The sequence below is a fragment of the Grampus griseus genome, assembly GCF_964374135.1.
Source record: "Grampus griseus genome assembly, chromosome: 2".
Lineage (NCBI taxonomy): Eukaryota > Metazoa > Chordata > Mammalia > Artiodactyla > Delphinidae > Grampus > Grampus griseus.
In genome coordinates, this window is record NC_139018.1 from 5,144,610 (window position 1) to 5,163,441 (window position 18,832).

General features: G+C 41.5%; 1 protein-coding gene across 1 annotated transcript in view; it reads right to left on the minus strand.

The window, feature by feature from the left end:
- Positions 1–18,507, minus strand: part of EVL (Enah/Vasp-like) — a 164,335-nt gene extending 145,828 nt beyond the window's left edge. The window contains exon 1 of the mRNA XM_082649034.1: positions 18,260–18,507. Coding sequence (XP_082505160.1) covers positions 18,260–18,264 — 5 coding nt within the window. The 5' untranslated portion in view covers positions 18,265–18,507. The remainder of the gene's footprint in view (positions 1–18,259) is intronic.
- Positions 18,508–18,832: the final 325 nt, after the last annotated feature.

The following is an 18,832-nucleotide window of genomic DNA, read 5'->3' on the forward strand; positions in this document are numbered from 1 at the left end:
GCTGGTTCTCTTTCTAGTACTGCTCTTCCATTTGGGACTCTTCTCTGATTCAGTGTATTGCTTACACTTCTATTTTGTACAGTGACACAAAACGAGGAGAGCATTTTCCTTCTTCCCAGGCAAGGAAGTCCCTAAAGCTGACCAGTTAGAAATCTCAGCTGGTAGAATAACGAGCGTCAATGGGTGTATTTGATTTCCATCTGTTTATAGGCGCCGAGGCTCCAAGGTGTGGTGTTTCTATTTTGTATAAAGGGCTTCAAACGTGTGCCAGGCCCAACAGTTTTCTGTGTTCAGGCAAATGTTAGAGAATTTAAATTTTTAAATTGCTAATGACTTCAGTGGGTCAGAGCTCAGTGAAAGGAAAGCCCTCTAAAGGGCCACTAATTAGAGAGAAATCATGAATAACTTGAAGAACCGGAGACATTAAACTAAATTGATGAGAGACTTTCTGAAGACTATTGTTTTCAAGCAACTGAAAAGCCAACTGGACGAAAGAATAAACCAGTAAAAAGAAGTGTAAAAGAACGAAAACAGAAGATAGAAGAGCCTAGCCTAGCCCACTGCAAATGCAAAAACATAAATTAAAAAAACTGTGTTGTCCATACCTCTTTTCTGGCACTTTTATCTCAGATGCCTCACGCTCCCCTTCTTGGCTACATACTACTACCCAAGGTCCAACTTTCACTCGCCCCATCCCTAGCACCACTGTCTTGCATATGGTAGGTACTCAATATCTATCTTTCAAGTAAAAATTTAAGCAGGTATGACATGTGAAAATAGATAAATAAGCAGTAGTCATGTATTTATAATACAGAGAAGTCTATACTTTTCTTAAAAAAATTCACATTTATTATAGTAAATTTAAAATTCTAAAGTATTTTTAAAGTATTCACATTTAGGGAATTCACTGGTGGTCCAGTGGTCAGAACTTGGCGCTTTCAGTGCTGGGGCCCGGGTTCAATCCCTGGTCGTGGAACTAAGATCCCACAAGCCATGTGGCTCAGACAAAAAAAAAACAAAAAAAAACCTATTCATATTTACTGAAGTTATGTTTCCATTAAGTATTTAACACCACCTTTATTGTGTCAAATAACTTCCACATGTGTTTACATTGCCTAAACCAATCACCATGTACACGTCTCTCAAAGATAAAAATAAAAAGGTCAATATATTGACTTCCAGGGGCTCTTCTAGTTCTAAGATCTAAAAGCCTGTGATCATCATTCCAATTTCTCTTCTGTCCCTACCTCAAAGCTACACAGCAGGGGATTAAGCAAAGATGATTAGAACCATGCAAATACGCCCAAGGTCAACTGGCAGTCACACTTGTTCACACGTGTCCTCTACTGAAATACTATAAACACTCTTGTCTGGAGTCTGAGTCAGCCTCTAAGCTGAGATGGCCATGGTGAACAAGAAAAGGTAAAACACAACTTATTTCCTTAAATATGCTAATCATAGTTCTTTTAAAATCCAAGTCGATCATTTTATTATGTCTGTCCTTACTGTCTATGTTTTCCCTTGGTTTTTGGTTAAGTCTTATCTTCTCATATATCTGATAATTTTTGATCGAGTGCCAGTCACTGTATATGAAAACTGTATAGGGCTTCCCTGGTGGCGCAGTGGTTAAGAATCTGCCTGCCAGTGCAGGGGACACGGGTCCGATCCCTGGCCCGGGAAGATCCCACAACCGCAGAGCAATGAAGCCCGTGCGCCACAACTACTGAGCCTGCGCTCTAGAGCCCGTGCTCTGCAACAAGAGAAGCCACGACAATAAGAGACCTGTGCACCACAACGAAGAGTAGGCCCCTCTTGCCTCAACTAGAGAAAGCCCACGCGCAGCAACGAAGACCCAACACAGCCAAAAGTAAAAACAAATTTATTATTAAAAATGAAAACTGTATAGGTAATTCACGGCTCCTCTAGGAGGATTTGCTTTTGTTTCTAATGCGCAGATAGGTAGGTCAGGGGTACAAACCACTCCGGGTCACCTTAATCTAGTTAGATATTGAGATGATTCAAAGCAGTACTCCAGCTCCTGAGAAGGCCAGTCTATGCCTAAGTTCACCCTTGCTCCTAAGCAGAGCCCTTATGAAAACTGGGGCGTTTACTAGGGCTCCTCGTCCCTGGCAAGGGTGCAAATACCAACTTTTTTTTTTAAATCTCCCCTGTCCCATGAATCTCCCGAAAGCTCTAACCAGCTTCTCAGTTGACAATTTCAGCAATGACAACTGCGTCAAAGGAAGAACTGGTGCCCAATGTCGGGCTTACCTGACAGCCCTCTACCAAATCTTGGCTCTGCAAATCCTTTCTGCCTTGTAGCTCTCCTATGCCTTCAAACTGATTCATTTTCCCCCCCTTTGGTGTGTATTTGTATTTATTTATTTATTTTAACATCTTTATTGGAGTATAATTGCTTTACAATGGTGTGTTAGTTTCTGCTTTGTAACAAAGTGAATCAGTTATACATATGCATATGTTCCCATATGTCTTCCCTCTTGCATCTCCCTCCCTCGAATCCTCCCTACCCCAACCCTCTAGGTGGTCACAAAGTACTGAGCTGATCTCCCTGGGCTATGCGGCTGCTTCCTACTAGCTATCTGTTGTACATTTGGTAGTGTATATATGTCCATGCCACTCTCTCACTTTGTCACAGCTTACCCTTCCCCCTCCCCATATCCTCAAGTCCATTCTCTAGTAGGTCTGTCTCTTTATTCCCGACTTGCCCCTAGGTTCTTCGTGACCATTTTTTTTTTTTTTTTAGATTCCATATATGTGCTAGCATACAGTATTTGTTTTTCTCTTTCTGACTTACTTCACTCTGTATGATAGACTCTAGGTCCATCCACCTCACTACAAATAACTCAATTTCATTTCGTTTTATGGCTGAGTAATATTCCATTGTATATATGTGCCACATCTTCTTTATCCATTCATCTGTTAATGGACACTTAGGTTGCATCCATGTCCTGGCTATTGTAAATAGAGCTGCAATGAACATTGTGGTACATGACTCTTTTTGAATTATGGTTTTCTCAGGGTATATGCCCCGTAGTGGAATTGCTGGGTTGTATGGTAGTTCTGTTTTTAGTATTTTGAGGAACCTCCATACTGTTCTCCATAGTGGCTGTAGCAATTTACATTTCCACCAACAGCGCAAGAGGGTTCCCTTTTATCCACACCCTCTCCGGCATTTATTGTTTGTAGATTTTTTTGATGGCCATTCTGGTGTGAGGTGATACCTCACTGTAGTTTTGATTTGCATTTCCTTAATGATTAGTGATGTTGGGCATCCTTTCATGTTTGTTGACAATCTGTATATCTTCTTTGCAGAAATGTGTGCTTAGATCTTCTGCCTATTTTTGGATTGGGTTGTTTTTTTTTTTGATATTGAACTAGATGAGCTGCTTGTAAATTTTGCAGATTAATCCTTTGTCAGTTGCTTCATTTGCAAATATTTTCTCCCATTCAGTGGGTTGTCTTTTCATCTTGTTTGTGGTTTCCTTTGCTGTGCAAAAGCTTTTAAGTTTCATTAGGTCCCATTTGTTTATTTTTATTTCCGTTTCTCTAGGAGGTGGGTCAAAAAGGATCTTGCTGTGATTTATGTCATAGAGTGTTCTGCCTATGTTTTCCTCTAAGAGTTTTATAGTGTCTGGCCTTACATTTAGGTCTTTAATCCATTTTGAGTTTATTTTTGTATATGGTGTTAGGGAGTGTTCTAATTTCATACTTTTACATGTACCTGTCCAGTTTTCCCAGCACCACTTATTGAAGAGGATGTCTTTCCTCCACTGTATATTCTTGCCTCCTTTATCAAAGATAAGGTGACCATATGTGCATGGGTTTATCTCTGAGCTTTCTATCCTGTTCCACTGATCTATATTTCTGTTTTTGTGCCAGTACCATACTGTCTTGATTACTGTAGCTTTGTAGTATAGCCTGAAGTCAGGGAGCCTGATTCCTCCGGCTCTGTTTTTCTTTCTCAAGATTGCTTTGGCTATTCGGGGTCTTTTGTGTTTCCATACAAATTGTGAATTTTTTTTTTTTTTTTTTTTGGTGGTACGTGGGCCTCTCACTGTTGTGGCCTTTCCCATTGCAGAGCACAGGCTCCAGACACGCGGGCTCAGCGGCCATGGCTCACGGGCCCAGCCGCTTCACAGCATGTGGGATCTTCCCGGACCGGGGCATGAACCCACGTCCCCTGCATTGGCAGGCGGACTCTCAACCACTGTGCCACCAGGGAAGCCGAAATTTTTTGTTCTAGTTCTGTGAAAAATGCCAGTGGTAGTTTGATAGGGATTGCATTGAATCTGTAGATTGCTTTGGGTAGTAGAGTCATTTTCACAATGTTGATATTTCCAATCCAAGAAAATGGTATATGTCTCCATCTATTTGTATCATCTTTCATTTCTTTCAACAGTGTCTTATAATTTTCTGAATATAGGTCTTTTGTCTCCTTAGGTAGGTTTATTACAAGTTATTTTATTCTTTTGGTTGCAATGGTAAATGGGAGTATTTTCTTAATTTCACTTTCAGATTTTTCATCATTAGTGTATAGGAATGCCAGAGATTTCTGTGCATTAATTTTGTATCCTGCTACTTTACCAAATTCATTGATTAGCTCTAATAGTTTTCTGGTAGCATCTTTAGGATTCTCTATGTATAGTAGCATGTCATCTGCAAACAGTGACAGCTTTACTTCTTCTTTTCCGATTTGGAGTCCTGTTTCTTTTTCTTCTCTGATTGCTATGGCTAAAACTTCCAAAACTATGTTGAATAATAGTGGTGAGAGTGGGCAACTTTGTCTTCTTCCTGATCTTAGTGGAAATGCTTTCAGATTTTCACCATTGAGGACGATGCTGGCTGTGGGTTTGTCATATATGGCCTTTCTTATGTTGAGGAAAGTTCCCTCTATGCCTACTTTCTGGAGGGTTTTTATCATAAATGGGTGTTGAATTTTGTCGAAAGCTTTCTTTGCATCTATTGAGATGATCATATGGTTTTTCTCCTTCAATTTGTTAGTATGGTTTATCACATTGATTGATTTGCATATATTGAAGAATCCTTGCATTCCTGGGATAAACCCCATTTGATCATGGTGGATGATCCTTTTAATATGCTGTTGGATTCTGTTTGCTAGTATTTTGTTGAGGATTTTTGTATCTATGTTCATCAGTGATGTTGGCCTGTAGTTTTCTTTTTTTGTGACATCTTTGTCTGGTTTTGGTATCAGGGTGATGGTGGCCTCGTAGAATGAGTTTGGGAGTGTTCCTCCCTCTGTTATATTTTGAGTTTAGAGTTTGAGAAGGATAGGTGTTAGTTCTTCTCTAAATGTCTGACAGAATTCGCCTGTGAAGCCATCTGGTCCTGGGCTTTTGTTTGTTGCAAGATTTTTAATAACAGTCTCAATTTCAATGCTTGTGACTGGTCTGTTCATATTTTCTATTTCTTCCTGGTTCAGTCTCGGAAGGTTGTGCATTTCTAAGAATTTGTCCATTTCTTCCAGGTTGTCCATTTTATTGGCATATAGGTGCTTGTAGTAATCTCTCATGATCTTTTGTATTTCTGCAGTGCCAGTTGTTACTTCTCCTGTTCCATTTCTAATTCTACTGATTTGAGTCTTCTCCCTTTTTTTCTTGATGAGTCTGGCTAATGGTTTATCAATTTTTTATCTTCTCAAAGAACCAGCTTTTAGTTTTATTGATCTTTGCTATTGTTTCCTTCATTTCTTTTTCATTTATTTCTGATCTGATCTTTATGATTTCTTTCCTTCTGCTAACTTTGGGGTTTTTTTGTTCTTCTTTCTCTAATTGCTTTAGGTGTAAGGTTAGGTTGTTTGAGATGTTTCTTGTTTCTTAAGGTAGGATTGTATTGCTATAAACTTCCCTCTTAGAACTGCTTTTGCTTCATCCCATAGGTTTTGGATCATAGTGTTTTCACTGTCATTTCTTTCTAGGTATGTTTTGATTTCCTCTTTGATTTCTTCAGTGATCTCTTGGTTATTAAGTCGCGTACAGTTTAGCCTCCATGTGTTTGTATTTTTTGTAGATTTTTTTTTCCTGTAATTGATATCTAGTCTCATAGCGTTGTGGTCGGAAAAGATACTTGATACGATTTCAATTTTCTTAAATTTACCAAGGCTTGATTTGTGACCTAAGATATGATCTATCCTGGAGAATGGTCCATGAGCACTTGAGAAGAATGTGTATTGTGTTGTTTTTGGATGGAATATAAATATATCAATTAAGTCCATCTTGTTTAATGTATCATTTAAAGTTTGTGTTTCCTTATTTATTTTCATTTTGGATGATCTGTCCATTGGTGAAAGTGGGGTGTTAAAGTCCCCTACTATGATTGTGTTACTGTTGATTTCCCCTTTTATGGCTGTTAGTATTTGCCTTATGTATTGAGGTGCTCCTATGTTGGGTGCATAAATATTTACAATTGTTATATCTTCTTCTTGGATCAATCCCTTGATCATTATGTAGTGTCCTTCTTTGTCTCTTGTAATAGTCTTTAAAGTCTATTTTGTCTGATATGAGAATTGCTACTCCAGCTTTCTTTTGATTTCCATTTGCATGGAATATCTTTTTCCATCCCCTCACTTTCAGTCTGTATGTGTCCCTAGGTCTGAAGTGGGTCTCTTGTAGACAGCATATATATGTGTCCTGTTTTTGTATCCATTCAGCCAGTCTGTGTCTTTTGGTTGGGATGTTATTTTTTAACTTTTCATGCTCTTAATAGGACTAAAACAGTGCCAGAAGTAGAACCCCTCAATCCAGTACAACTTAACGTGTTTAAAACGAAACCAAACGGCAATTTTCTAACATAAATCACTCATAATTTAATTCAAGTCTTCTCTAGTTGGTCTCTACAATTTCTGCAGTTCTGAAGTTTGAGTTTTTCCCAGGTGACTAAGAAATTTAGGGGATGAAGCAATGTGGAGTGTGAGAAAATAGAGATTAGGCATTACTGCTGACTAACAGAAAACCATAAAGCCTGAATTCAAACAAAGCATTAATCAAAAGTAATGTCATCATGCACTGTAATCTAAAATCTCACACACCTTATGGCTGGAGGCATGGACCTCCCTTCAAAAAATGAGAGAGCTGAAAACTCCTAGGCACAGAGCCTGACACACCACGGATACACAAGGAATGGCAGTCCCTGGTGCCCCTGCTCCTCCTTTCCTGTCTCCCCCTGACCCCTACCTAGAGGTGGGCAGACACTGAACGCAGGCTGAAATTTCAGCATAGTCCAGCTGTCTCACTACGAAGTCTCAGGCTCATTCCCAAGTTTTTGCTGTACTGAATAGGAGGAGCTAGGGTTGAGGTCATAAAGATGAACCCACGAATCAAGAGAGCAAATGCTCTTGCCTATTTCTGCCTATAACTAAAGAGGAAACCGTGGTTGAAGAAGAGTGAAAAATAAGACCAGAACTGCGAGACAAGAAATCTGAGCTTCATGCCCCTAATACCTCACTGCCTGTGAGGCCTAGGCAAGTGGCCTCTGGAGTCTGTGTCCATTTTCTCATCTGAGAAATAGGGGGCTCATTCATTCGTCAACAAACACTTATTGAGCACTTACTACATTCCAAAAACCCAGCCCCAGTCTTGAAACTCAGGACTAGATCAGCAGTTCTTAACTGTGGCTGCACACTTAAATAACCTGGAGATTTCAAATGAAACAACAGCAAAACATCTCATCCCAGATTAATGGACTCTCTAAGGTAGGGCCCCGGCATCAGGTGGAGGGTGGGGAAGAGGGCCTTTTCAACTGTTGCTGATGCCCAGTGAGGGTTAAAAACCACTGGACTTAGAGAATTTCTAAGTTTCTGAATCTAACTTTCTATGGTTTGACAAATGAGTATTTTTTACAGGTCAAAACCCTCCAAAATAAACCAGTTTCATCAATACTTTGGAGGGAGAGTGACAGAGGGGGTGCTTCAACTGTGCTGACAATCCTGGCCCGAGGGGTCGCATTGCCTGTAAGTGTCCTCCAGCCTCACAGATGCCTCCTTGGATTCGTATTCAAAAGCCACACATGTCATGTTATAAGTGAGAATTCTCCCCGAGGGGCAGACAGACGCCTGACTCATGCCATTCTGGATTTGTTCCCTTGGATTAAAGCACTGTTTGGTCATTCATGATTTTTGTCATATCTGTTTAACGTGAGTGCTATCAATTAATCTTCTTCTTTAAAATCAACTCACTAGAGCAGTAAGAGAATATTAGCCCTACTAAATATTAAAACACACTATAGAACCTCTTTAATCAAAAGTGAGGTATTGACACATGAATAAATGCAGACCAATGGAACATAATGGAAAATCCAGAAATAGGTTAAATTAATTAAATATGACAAAGGACAGAATCTCAGAACACTGGGAGAAAATGGAATTTTAAAATAATTAATTAATATGGTTGTGCTGGGTCTTAGCTGCAGCAGGGGGCTCCTTAGTTGTGGCTCGCTGGCTCCTTAGTTGCAGCACATGGGCTCCTTAATTCCGGCAGGCAGGCTCCTTAGTTGTGGCACGTGGGCTCCTTAGTTGTGGCATGTGCGAACTCTTATTTGAGGCATGCATGTGGGATCTAGTTCCCTGACCAGGGATTGAACCTGGACACCCTGCATTGGGAGTGTGGAGTCTTACCCACTGCACCACCAGGGAAGTCCCAGAAAATGAAATTTTTAATAAGGGGTATTGGGATAACTGAAAAACCAGATAGAAAAGGTTAAAATTGGATCCAGCTCTCATACCATATATTTAATTCCAAATGGATCAAAGATTTAAATGTTTGACAAAGAAAAGAAACTGTACAAGTACTAGAAAAAAACATAGGTGAATTCAAGCTGGTATCACAGAAAACTTTCGAGCCATGACTGAAAATCAAGAAGCAGTGAGTAAAAAAAAATTTCAAAAAGAGAGAAGTAATCCCCACAAAATCACGTGCATTAAGCACCTAGTCGGTGTCATTTCAGCCCCTCCTGCCTTACCTGTTTCTTATTCTAGCCACCCCTGAGGCAACCAGTTCTGCCCGGGCTCTGACCTGTGTCCAGTCCCTGCTGCGGCCGCAGGGGGCTGCCACGTGAGCCCTGTCAGGACCCACTGAGAACATCACCATGTACGGGGGCAATTAGTGCCCCGTGGAGCAATCCTTTGCCAAATGGAGACAGTAGCTAACGGATATAGGCTTCTCCCTTCGGGCCCCACAAATATCAATCCTGTGCTCTCCTCCAAACACACAGGAGCCTTCATCTCGGGTACAGTTTTCTGGGGAACCCAGTTAAAATGCCACTAATTTGATGCACTGATTTTCTTCTAATACACAAAAATAAATACTTAATTATTAAAATTTAAAAAGCGCTCAGCAGAAGGAGCATGACTCCCTCCTCCTTACGTGTGAGCTACGAATCGTGACCGTCTTGAAAAGAAGACAGTATGAAAAGGGGACTAGAAGAGTAACTTTACAGTGATGAAACCTGACAAACACTGCTTCAGCCAGGTGATCGAGGTCAACGTCAACAGTGATAAGTCACGCTGCAGTACGTACCCTCTGTAACATGGAATGGAATGTCACTTCATCTCTGCGATCTTCCTGCCTGAAACTTAACAACCCCAGGCCAACCATGAGAAAAACATGAAACAAATTCCAACAGAAGGGCATGCTACAATATACCTAAACAAGTACTCCTCAAAATAGTCAAGATCTTCAAATATTAAAGACAGTCTGGAAAACTATCCACAGCAGAGGGGTCTAAGGAGATTTAACAACTAAATGTAATGTGGTATCCTGGATCAGACCTTGGAACAGAAAAAGGACATTAGGTGAAAACAAGCAAACTTGAATACACTATGCACTTCAGCTAATAATATTGTATCAATATTAGTTTACTAAGTATAACAAATGTACCACGTAAGATATTAATAACAGGGGAAACTATATATGTGGAGAGTGTATGGGAACTCTCTGTACTATCTGCTCAACTTTTCCATAACTCTAAAATTGTTTTAAAATATAAAGTCTAGGGCTTCCCTGGTGGCGCAGTGGTTGAGAGTCCGCCTGCCGATGCAGGGGACACGGGTTTGTGCCCCGGTCCGGGAAGATCCCACATGCCGCAGAGCAGCTGGGCCCGTGAGCCATGGCCACTGAGCCTGTGCGTCCGGAGCCTGTGCTCCGCAACGGGAGAGGCCACAGCAGTGAGAGGCCTGCGTACCGCAAAAAAAAAAAAAAAAGTAAAAAATATAAAGTCTATTAATAAAAACAGGAAAAAAAAAGATTTATGAAAAGCATTCCTCCATCCCTGGCAATGGGGCCTGGGATCTGCATTTTGGGAGGACATACACACATGGATTCCTACGCACATTAAAGTTCGAGAAACATCAGGGACATCGAGAGTTACAGTGCACAATGTCCTTACAAAGAAAATTCAGGAAAAAAGAATCCATCCACACATCAATAAACAAATCCTGTCTCCTGGTAGTGGTACGGAAACACCAGATGAAAGCACTGTCACCCAGTAATTCATTAACTCATTGAGCACATAATGAAAGAGTTTTCATCTTGGATGCCAGCTTCACTCATTTGGGAGCTGCCTTGAATGTGGTACTTGGAAGGACCCATGACAATGCAGAAGGAATGTCATGATTTACTACCCATTTTACGTACAAGTGGCAGCATCAATATTCATTAAGCATCTACCAATTGCCAGGCACAGCGCTAGGCTCTAGGGACCCAACAGAGATGGAAACTAGCATAATCCTTTATGAAGTATAGGAGGAAAAAGATAAGTAATTATAAATATAAAAAGTAACAGAGGGACTTATCTGGCAGTTCAGTGGTTAAGACTCCGTGCTTCCAATGCAGGGGACATGGGTTCGATCCCTGGTCAGGGTGCTAGGATCCCACATGCCACGCAGTGTGGCCAAAAATAAAATAAAATAAAATAACAGAAGAGGAAATATGGAATGCCACAGAGGCAAATAATCGGGAAGGGCCATCAGCCAGGGCCGGAGTCAAGGACTGCCTCCCTGAGGAAGTGACATTTAAGCTAAGATTTGAAGGCTAAGAACTTAGCAAGGTGAAGAGGAAAAGGAAGTAGCTGAACTCTGGTCAACTCATGAATTAGTCCATCAGACCTTTTCTTACTTAAGGATCCTCTGGAGGAGAATGAAGAAGACAAGATCAGAGCAATAGACACAGCTCCACAGAGAGAGCCCAGAGAGGAGGGCAGTACCCACAGAGCGTTTAAGGTGCTGGAAGCTTTACACAGGGGCCCAGGGCAGATATACGACAAGGGGGAAGGACTGGAGAAGGTGAGTAAGAGGCTTCCAAAACCAAGCCCTTGTAAGGGACGTTGCCCATTTCCGCTAAGACACTCAGAAAACGTGTCACATTGGCTCCCACTGCCCTTTCTGCCACCACCTCCATGACTTTCACAACTAACTGCTCAACTGCAGTAACTGTTTCTTAATCTAAATTTCCTGGTACAATGATCTCCTCTACCCCAAAATAACATGCCTCCTGTTTTGTCTTTATTTCAGTAGTTCTATTTTGTCTCTTTTACAGAGAATGGCCCTGAATCATTTTTAGAAGTTGAAGCATCAATAGCAACTGTGGTTTCTAAACCAAAAAATTATCACATATGGTAGAGAACTTATATAGCAATCTGACAAAAGGGCAGAATATCTGAAATCAGAATTGTCCCAGATCTTTCCGGGTTCATCTCCTTCACAGACATAACAAATTGAGGTGGGGGAAGTAAACAGCTAACCTTTACTGGACACCGTAAGCCGAGACCTTTCTATGTATTCTCATCTGATCCTCACAAAACCCCGAGAAAGAAGGAGGGTTATCCTCATTTATGTTTGAGAAAAGTGTCAGCTCATAAAGGCTAAGTAATTTGCTCAAAGTCAGTCAGCTGGTAAGGAGTGGCTCTGGGGCAGAATCCAGGTCTATTAGACTCTAAAACCCAGGCTGTTTAGAATACAAGGGACAAATGTGGCCTAACTCAATATTATAAAAAGAAAAAGGTCATCCACATTCCTACGTTAAGTCCAAACCCAGAAGCAGAAGATGCCTTTCCCACAGCCTTAAAGACAAAGACAGACAATCCATCTTCACAGTAGCTATAGAGGACCTGAGAACAGGGCTCCCCCCACTGGCAAGCAGATGCAACCACACCATTTACTTCTGATTCCTCTCCTAGGCCTTTGCTTTTTGGGAGGGGAACCTCCAATTTAAGACCAGGAATAAAGTTCCTTTCATTAACTTTATCTTTCTCTCTTCTTTGCTTAAAATTTATCAACAGCCTTTGGTTCCACTAATAATACTATTTTTCTAACTTATCTTAAGGAAATAATCAGAGACATACCCTAAGATTTATGTACAGTCATTATCATCGTATTATTTACAATGATGAAATCCTAAAAACAAAGCTAACTGTCCCAAACTTGGGGTACTGGTAAATAAATTATGGTATATCATCTGATAGACTATTATGCAGCTATTTTAAATGTTTTCAAAGAACATTTAACGAAGGGGAAATGCATATATGTTGAATGTAAAATGCCCAATACGAATACACAGTATAATATCAATTTTGTGAAAACGTTACACTTACACGTGAAAAAGATAAAGAGACTATACCCCACGTTTAATGGGTTATCCCTAAACAGCGGGATCAATGCTGATTTTTATTGTCTTCTTTATACTTTCTCTGTTTTCAAATTCTCCACATTCAATACATACTACATTTAAACCAGAAAAATAAAAACTGCCACTAGAAGTCATTTCTATGAGGTCTTCTCCTTTCAGGCTAAGAAAGAGAAAAAGCTGTTTGCTGCGGGGACCACTGTCCTTCCCACCCCACCCTGACGTCAGCTGGAGGTACTCTTGTCTAAGTTATCGTCACACTATTAAGGCAGTTATGATATTCACTCAACTCGGAGTCACCAAGCCTATAGTCTACCGCAAGGTTCAAACCTGGGCAGTATATAGATTACCTTTACAGGGAAAAAAATCTTCATGTGAAACAATCCGATATATTTTCATGTAGCTTATTTATGTGCAATTATAAAACTAAGTTTAAATTTCTTATGTTTATGTAACTAGATACAAACAAAACCACCAACCCAGCAAAATTCAAAAGGACATTAGTAAAAAGATGATGTTGCTCATATTAAAAATCACCACCCACAAGGTAAATATAGTAACGGTACAGGTCTAAAAACAGAACAACCGAAGAGAGTCGAAGGTACACACACAGAAGCGCCGCAACCCCACAGCTGGTCTCCCGAACACAACTTCCAAAGATTCCTGGAGGAATGCTCCCCTGCCCCTATCCTGCAGCAATAAGCTGAGATGTACTTGTGTTAGCTAGTGCTGGCTAACTGTGGTGTGTGAAGACTGTGTCTGTGCTTGGGTATCTCATGCTGTACCCTGTAACTGCACTGCATTCTGCAGAACTCCAAATTGATAAAGTGCCCTTGGCCCAGATGAGGTAGTTCCCTGGCACATAACCAGACCTGTGAGATGGTAGGCTGGCCATGCCTTACAGACACAAGGCTGGCCCTGGCGGGGGCAGGCAAGCTCTCTGAAGATTGGGGGTGATCCTGCTTCAGATGTTACCATGCAGCCCTGGAGAGGATTTTGGAATCTGCAGGTTTGTTCTGCCATCCAACTTAGAAAACATTCCTGATACCTCCGCCACGTATCTACTAAAATAATCAAGTATCTGATCAGCAATTTTGAAGAAAAATGTAATTTTGATCTTTACCTCATATTCCAGACAATTTGAAGGATGAACTTTTGTGAAATTTTACATATAAAAAACAACTTAATACTTACCGAACTACTAGACAAATGCTAAAACATAAGAAACGATGGAAAAATCACAAAGAAAATGACTTGATAACATAAAAATCTTAAACTTCTATATATCAAATCTTTAAAAGATAAAAGGCAGAGGGGGAAAACGTTCACAGAAGAGAACCTTCCCAACAGATAAATGACTAAAGTATATAAGCAGAAATATATTGTATACTGTGTATGTGGGCATCTTTGTTTTTAAGTAGAAAAATGATGCACAAAGGGATTTAGTAAATTTCTGTAAATCTTTTAGGGATAGAGACTATTTGGGGGAGGGGAGGTTTGGCCCCTTCTACCTCCTTACCACCAAATCCAGTATCAGGCAACGGTAAGGCCTCGAAAAATGATTTCTGAATGAGATATGAGAATACATAACGTCTCTTAGGAAAAGGGAAATAAGAATTCAGGCAATAGTCTAGAAAATTAAGAAAAACTCAGACACATCCTTAATTATCCAAGTCAGCAAAACAGTGACTCGGATAATTCACCATGTCCACATAGTTTAGCAAAACTAAACTATGTGGACATGTGCCTCAAATGTTCAATTTATTTGTTAGAATGCATCTCTAGCTCTATGCCTTTCTGAGACATTCCTGAAAAGCATCAGTTTAGAGGCTCCATTTCAGACCATTTTCAAAACGTCATATCTAGGTACTCCCATGAGATTATCTAACAAGAAAAATGTGTCGTTTTCGTTAAAACAATTCAGAATGAACAAAAAAGAGCATTTTTCACAGATGAGCCACACTGCTTATAAATATGCAAATCAAATGAACTGACAACAGCGGTAATGATGAACAGACCTCCTCGACTCATTCAGGTGCATTTGCAAAAGCCACGAACCTCAAGAGGTACATGTAAATATACACGTACAGACGTTTAACTACAAACAGTCTGCAACAGAGAACCATGTTAAACGGCTAGCAGCGTTTTAAAAAAAAATCTGTGTAAAGAAAAAGGGTAACTGAATGACTCATTTTGGAAAAAGTATTTAAAAACTTTCATTTCTATATCCATGCCTTGTCATTTGATCCCCCCAAAACGGGATCTGAGAATACTATTATGTCATTATTGATCAAAAAATGAAATGTTCTATTCAAGTGGGCCAAGAAAGGGGTAATTTTTATCAAATAAACAATTAAGGAAATCAAGACAGGAGAAAGAAATGAATATTAAAAGAGGAGAGGAAAGCACCTGCTTCCAAAATCCTTTGCTTTACAGTAATGATCTGCCATTTTTTCAATTAATTACATATTAAGAGGAAATAAAGATATATTCTTAAAGTTATCTTGATTCTAAGTGCATTTCACAAACTGAAATGATCTAAAATAGTTATAACACAAAAAAATTGGTGGTGTTATTCCCCACAGCTTCTGTAACCAGGTAGCTTGAGTCTCCTCTGAAATTGAATATTGACTCAAACTGCTCCTAACATGCATACATCAGAGACTTTTACTTCCAGTAAACATGAACTTAGTACATCAGAACAATCCTCCAGCTGAAAAGAACTAAAAAAGCAGGGAAAAAAGCAGAATAAATATCTGCTTGGAGGCCTGGAGGAAGAAGGGCTATCAGAGGCTCAGGGAGGTAAGTTCAGTATTTGGGGCTACTTTTCCCTGGAGATTTCTGCCAACTTTGAAGGGAATCCTAAAAGTTTGGCTTTAGGTTGGAGGGTAAAGGTGCTGGTGAAGAGCTGAACATGAGCACTAAAGGTGAACAGAACAGGCTGGCTCTCATAAGGACTGGAGCTCAGCTTAGAAACAGCCCAATTCCTTGAGACTACACTGAAGTGACCCCAGATTATAAGTGCCCCATTTGTCTGGCAAAAGCAAATGTGAATTATCTCTGGAAGAGAAAAACATCTTCTTAGGCCTCAAATTATTTCTACAAACAATTCTGCAAATATGATGTCCAGCATGGAATTAAAAAACAAAAACAACTAGGCACAAAAGGAGTTAAGACAATATGAATGAAAACCAAGAGAAACAGACGTTGGAAATGACTCACAAATACTGCCATAATTGGACAAACATTAACATAATCATACATACTATATTCAAGGAGATGAAAGACTATTGATAATTTTGGCAGACAGCTGGAAACCATAAAAAAAAGCAAATGGAAATTAAAGTATCAAAAAATATATAATAACTGAAATTAAAAAGTCAATTGATAGGAGAGATAAGTGAGGAGATAACCAGAATGAAGGGCAAAGAGACAAACAGAAAACACAGAAGGAAGGTTAAGAAAACACAGAAGGAAGATACAGTGAAATAGCCTAACATGTATAATGGTAGCCCCAGAAGGAAAGGTGAGGGAGAATGGGACAGAAGCAATATTTGAAGTCCTAAGGGCTCATGACTTCCAAAACTAATGAGAGACATAAAGCCAAAGACTCAAGAAGCCCTAAGTTATAAGTTATTAAAAAAAAAAAAATCCATACTAAGGACAGCACAGAAAAAACTGCTGAAAACCAAACACAGAGAACATTTTAAAAGCATCCAGAGAAAAACACGACTTTCAAAGAACGACAGACAAGTTACTTCTCAACAGAAACAATCCAAGTCAGAGACAATGAGGTATCTTTAAAGTGCTAAAAGAAAGCAACGGTAAATCAAGAATTCTGTAACTACTGAAAAGATCCTTCTAAAACGGAGGAAAATGTTCTAAAATTAGATTGTGGTAAGGGTTTAACTCTGTGAAAATACTAAAAACCACCAAACTGCATACTCTAAATGGGTAAATTTTATGGTATGTGAATTATATCTCAATAAATCTGTTTTTTTTTCAAATGAAGGATAAATAATGACATTTGCAAACAAACACTGTAAGAATTTGTCACCAGCAGACCTGCATGAGGAATTCTAAAGGGTATTCCTCAGATAGAAAGAAATGATCCCAAATGGAAGACTGGAAGATGACAAAGGTGGCACTGCAGAACTATGGGGAAAAGATGACCTTTCTGATAGACAGTACTGAATAAACGGTTCTGCTAAATATAAAATTTGACCGCTTTTTCACAAGTTACACAAAAGTCACAAGTGGGCTGTAGATCTTAATTTGAAAGGCAGAACAGTAAGATTTTTAGAAGACATCATAGGAAACTATCTTCTTGACTTTGGAATAGAACTCCTACAAATTAGGAAGAAAAAGGCATGTAAATCCCAAAAGAAAACACTTTTGAACAGGCACTTCACAAAAGAGGATACCAAACAAACATGAAAAGATGTTCAACCTCATCAGTCAGCAAGAAACTGCAATCCGAAAACACAATGGGATACCTCACCAGGATGGCTTCACACTCACCAGGATGGCTAAAATGTAAGTGTTGACAAGTACTGACAAGGACATGGAGCACGAGAACTCTCATACATTTGCTGGTAGGAGTGTAAATTGGTACAAACACTTTGGAAACTTGGTGTTATTTCCTAAAGTTGAAGATATGGGTATTTTTGACCTAGAAGTTCCACTGCTAGGTATATACCCAACAGAAATGAATGTACCAGATGTATAAGAATATTCAAAACAGCATTATTATTAATAGTCTAAAGCTAGAAACAATTCAAATGTCTACCAATACCAGAATAGCTAAATTGTAGTATTTCATACAACGGAATACTATAGATTAATAAAAATGAACAACGGTTACGACATAATGGATGAATCTCAGAAGCACGTTGAGTGAAAAAGCCGGACACAAAAGAATATATATTTCATTAGTATTTCGTTTATATAAAGATCACAAAACAGTCAAAATGAAACGACAGACACTACAGTTTTTATGGGATATATGTTTCGAAGGTAAATTCACACAGACAAAAGGCAAGGACGTGATTATCCCCAAAAAGTCAGGATTGGGTTACCTCCGGAGAGAGAATTCCGAGCTCCTGGGTGCTGGCAATGTTTTTTCTCGAACTGGTAACCACCAGTCCCCCTGGCTGGGTGATAAACCAATAAGTTGTACATTGCGGGTCTTGCACTTGACCGGCGTGCAAGAAGAAAGGAGACGGGGACAAGAAAAAGGGAGCTGAAGCCGGCAAGGAGCTCCAGGTGGAAAGAAACGACCACTTAACGTGTAAGCCCCAGAGCGCTGGCACAGCGAGGCTTCGACCAAGGGTACAGAACCCCGGGGAGGGAGGCCGGAGGGGCTCCGGGCCGGGCGCGGCCACACCTGCCGCGCGGTCGGCCTCCCCGCGCGGCCCCCAGCCCCCACGTGTGCCTCCCGCGAGCTGCAAAGGCCGGCACACCCCGCTGCTTCCAGAAGGCCGCCCACTCCGACTCCCCCAGACCCTCTCACGGTCCCCCACACCCCCACGGTATTACCGAAGCCCGCCCAGCGCTCCGGACGCCGCCCGCCCGACCTCCCCACGCCCAGGCGCCCGCCGACTCACCTCATTGTCGCTGCCGGGGCGGGCGCGCGGGGCCGGGGGCGCGGCGCGGGGCGCGGGGCGTTAGCGGGGCAGCCGGCCCCGGGCGCGGCGGCTCCGCGTCTCGCTGGGCTGCGGGGGGCAGCGAGGGCTCATCTTCTCGGGGCTGGCGTCCGGGCCGCTAGCTGCGGGGACGGGCTGCGGCGGCGGCGCCTGACAGCTGGGCCCCGGCCCCTGCCATCTTGGCGGGCGCGTGCCCGGGCCGCCGTGTGCGCACGCCGCCGGGAGGAGGGGAGTGGAGGGGAGGGGGCGAGCGTCGCCCGGGTCCCTCCGGCCGGGGGAGCGTGCGCCCGCCCGAGACTGGGGACGCGGTCCCCGGGCGGGCGCGGGCGGCTGCGAGGCCGCCGACGAAGAGGCAAGAGGGCGCGCGGGCAAAGTCAGCCCGCGAGTCGAAACTGAGGGGAGAGCGCGCGCGGCGGCCCAAACCCGACACAAAAGGCGCGGGGCCCCACCGTCCGCGCCTCCAGGAGAGCTGAGCCGGGGTGAGCGAGGGGCGGGGCGGAACCTTGGGGGGCGGGTCGTGAGGGCCCGGCCGGG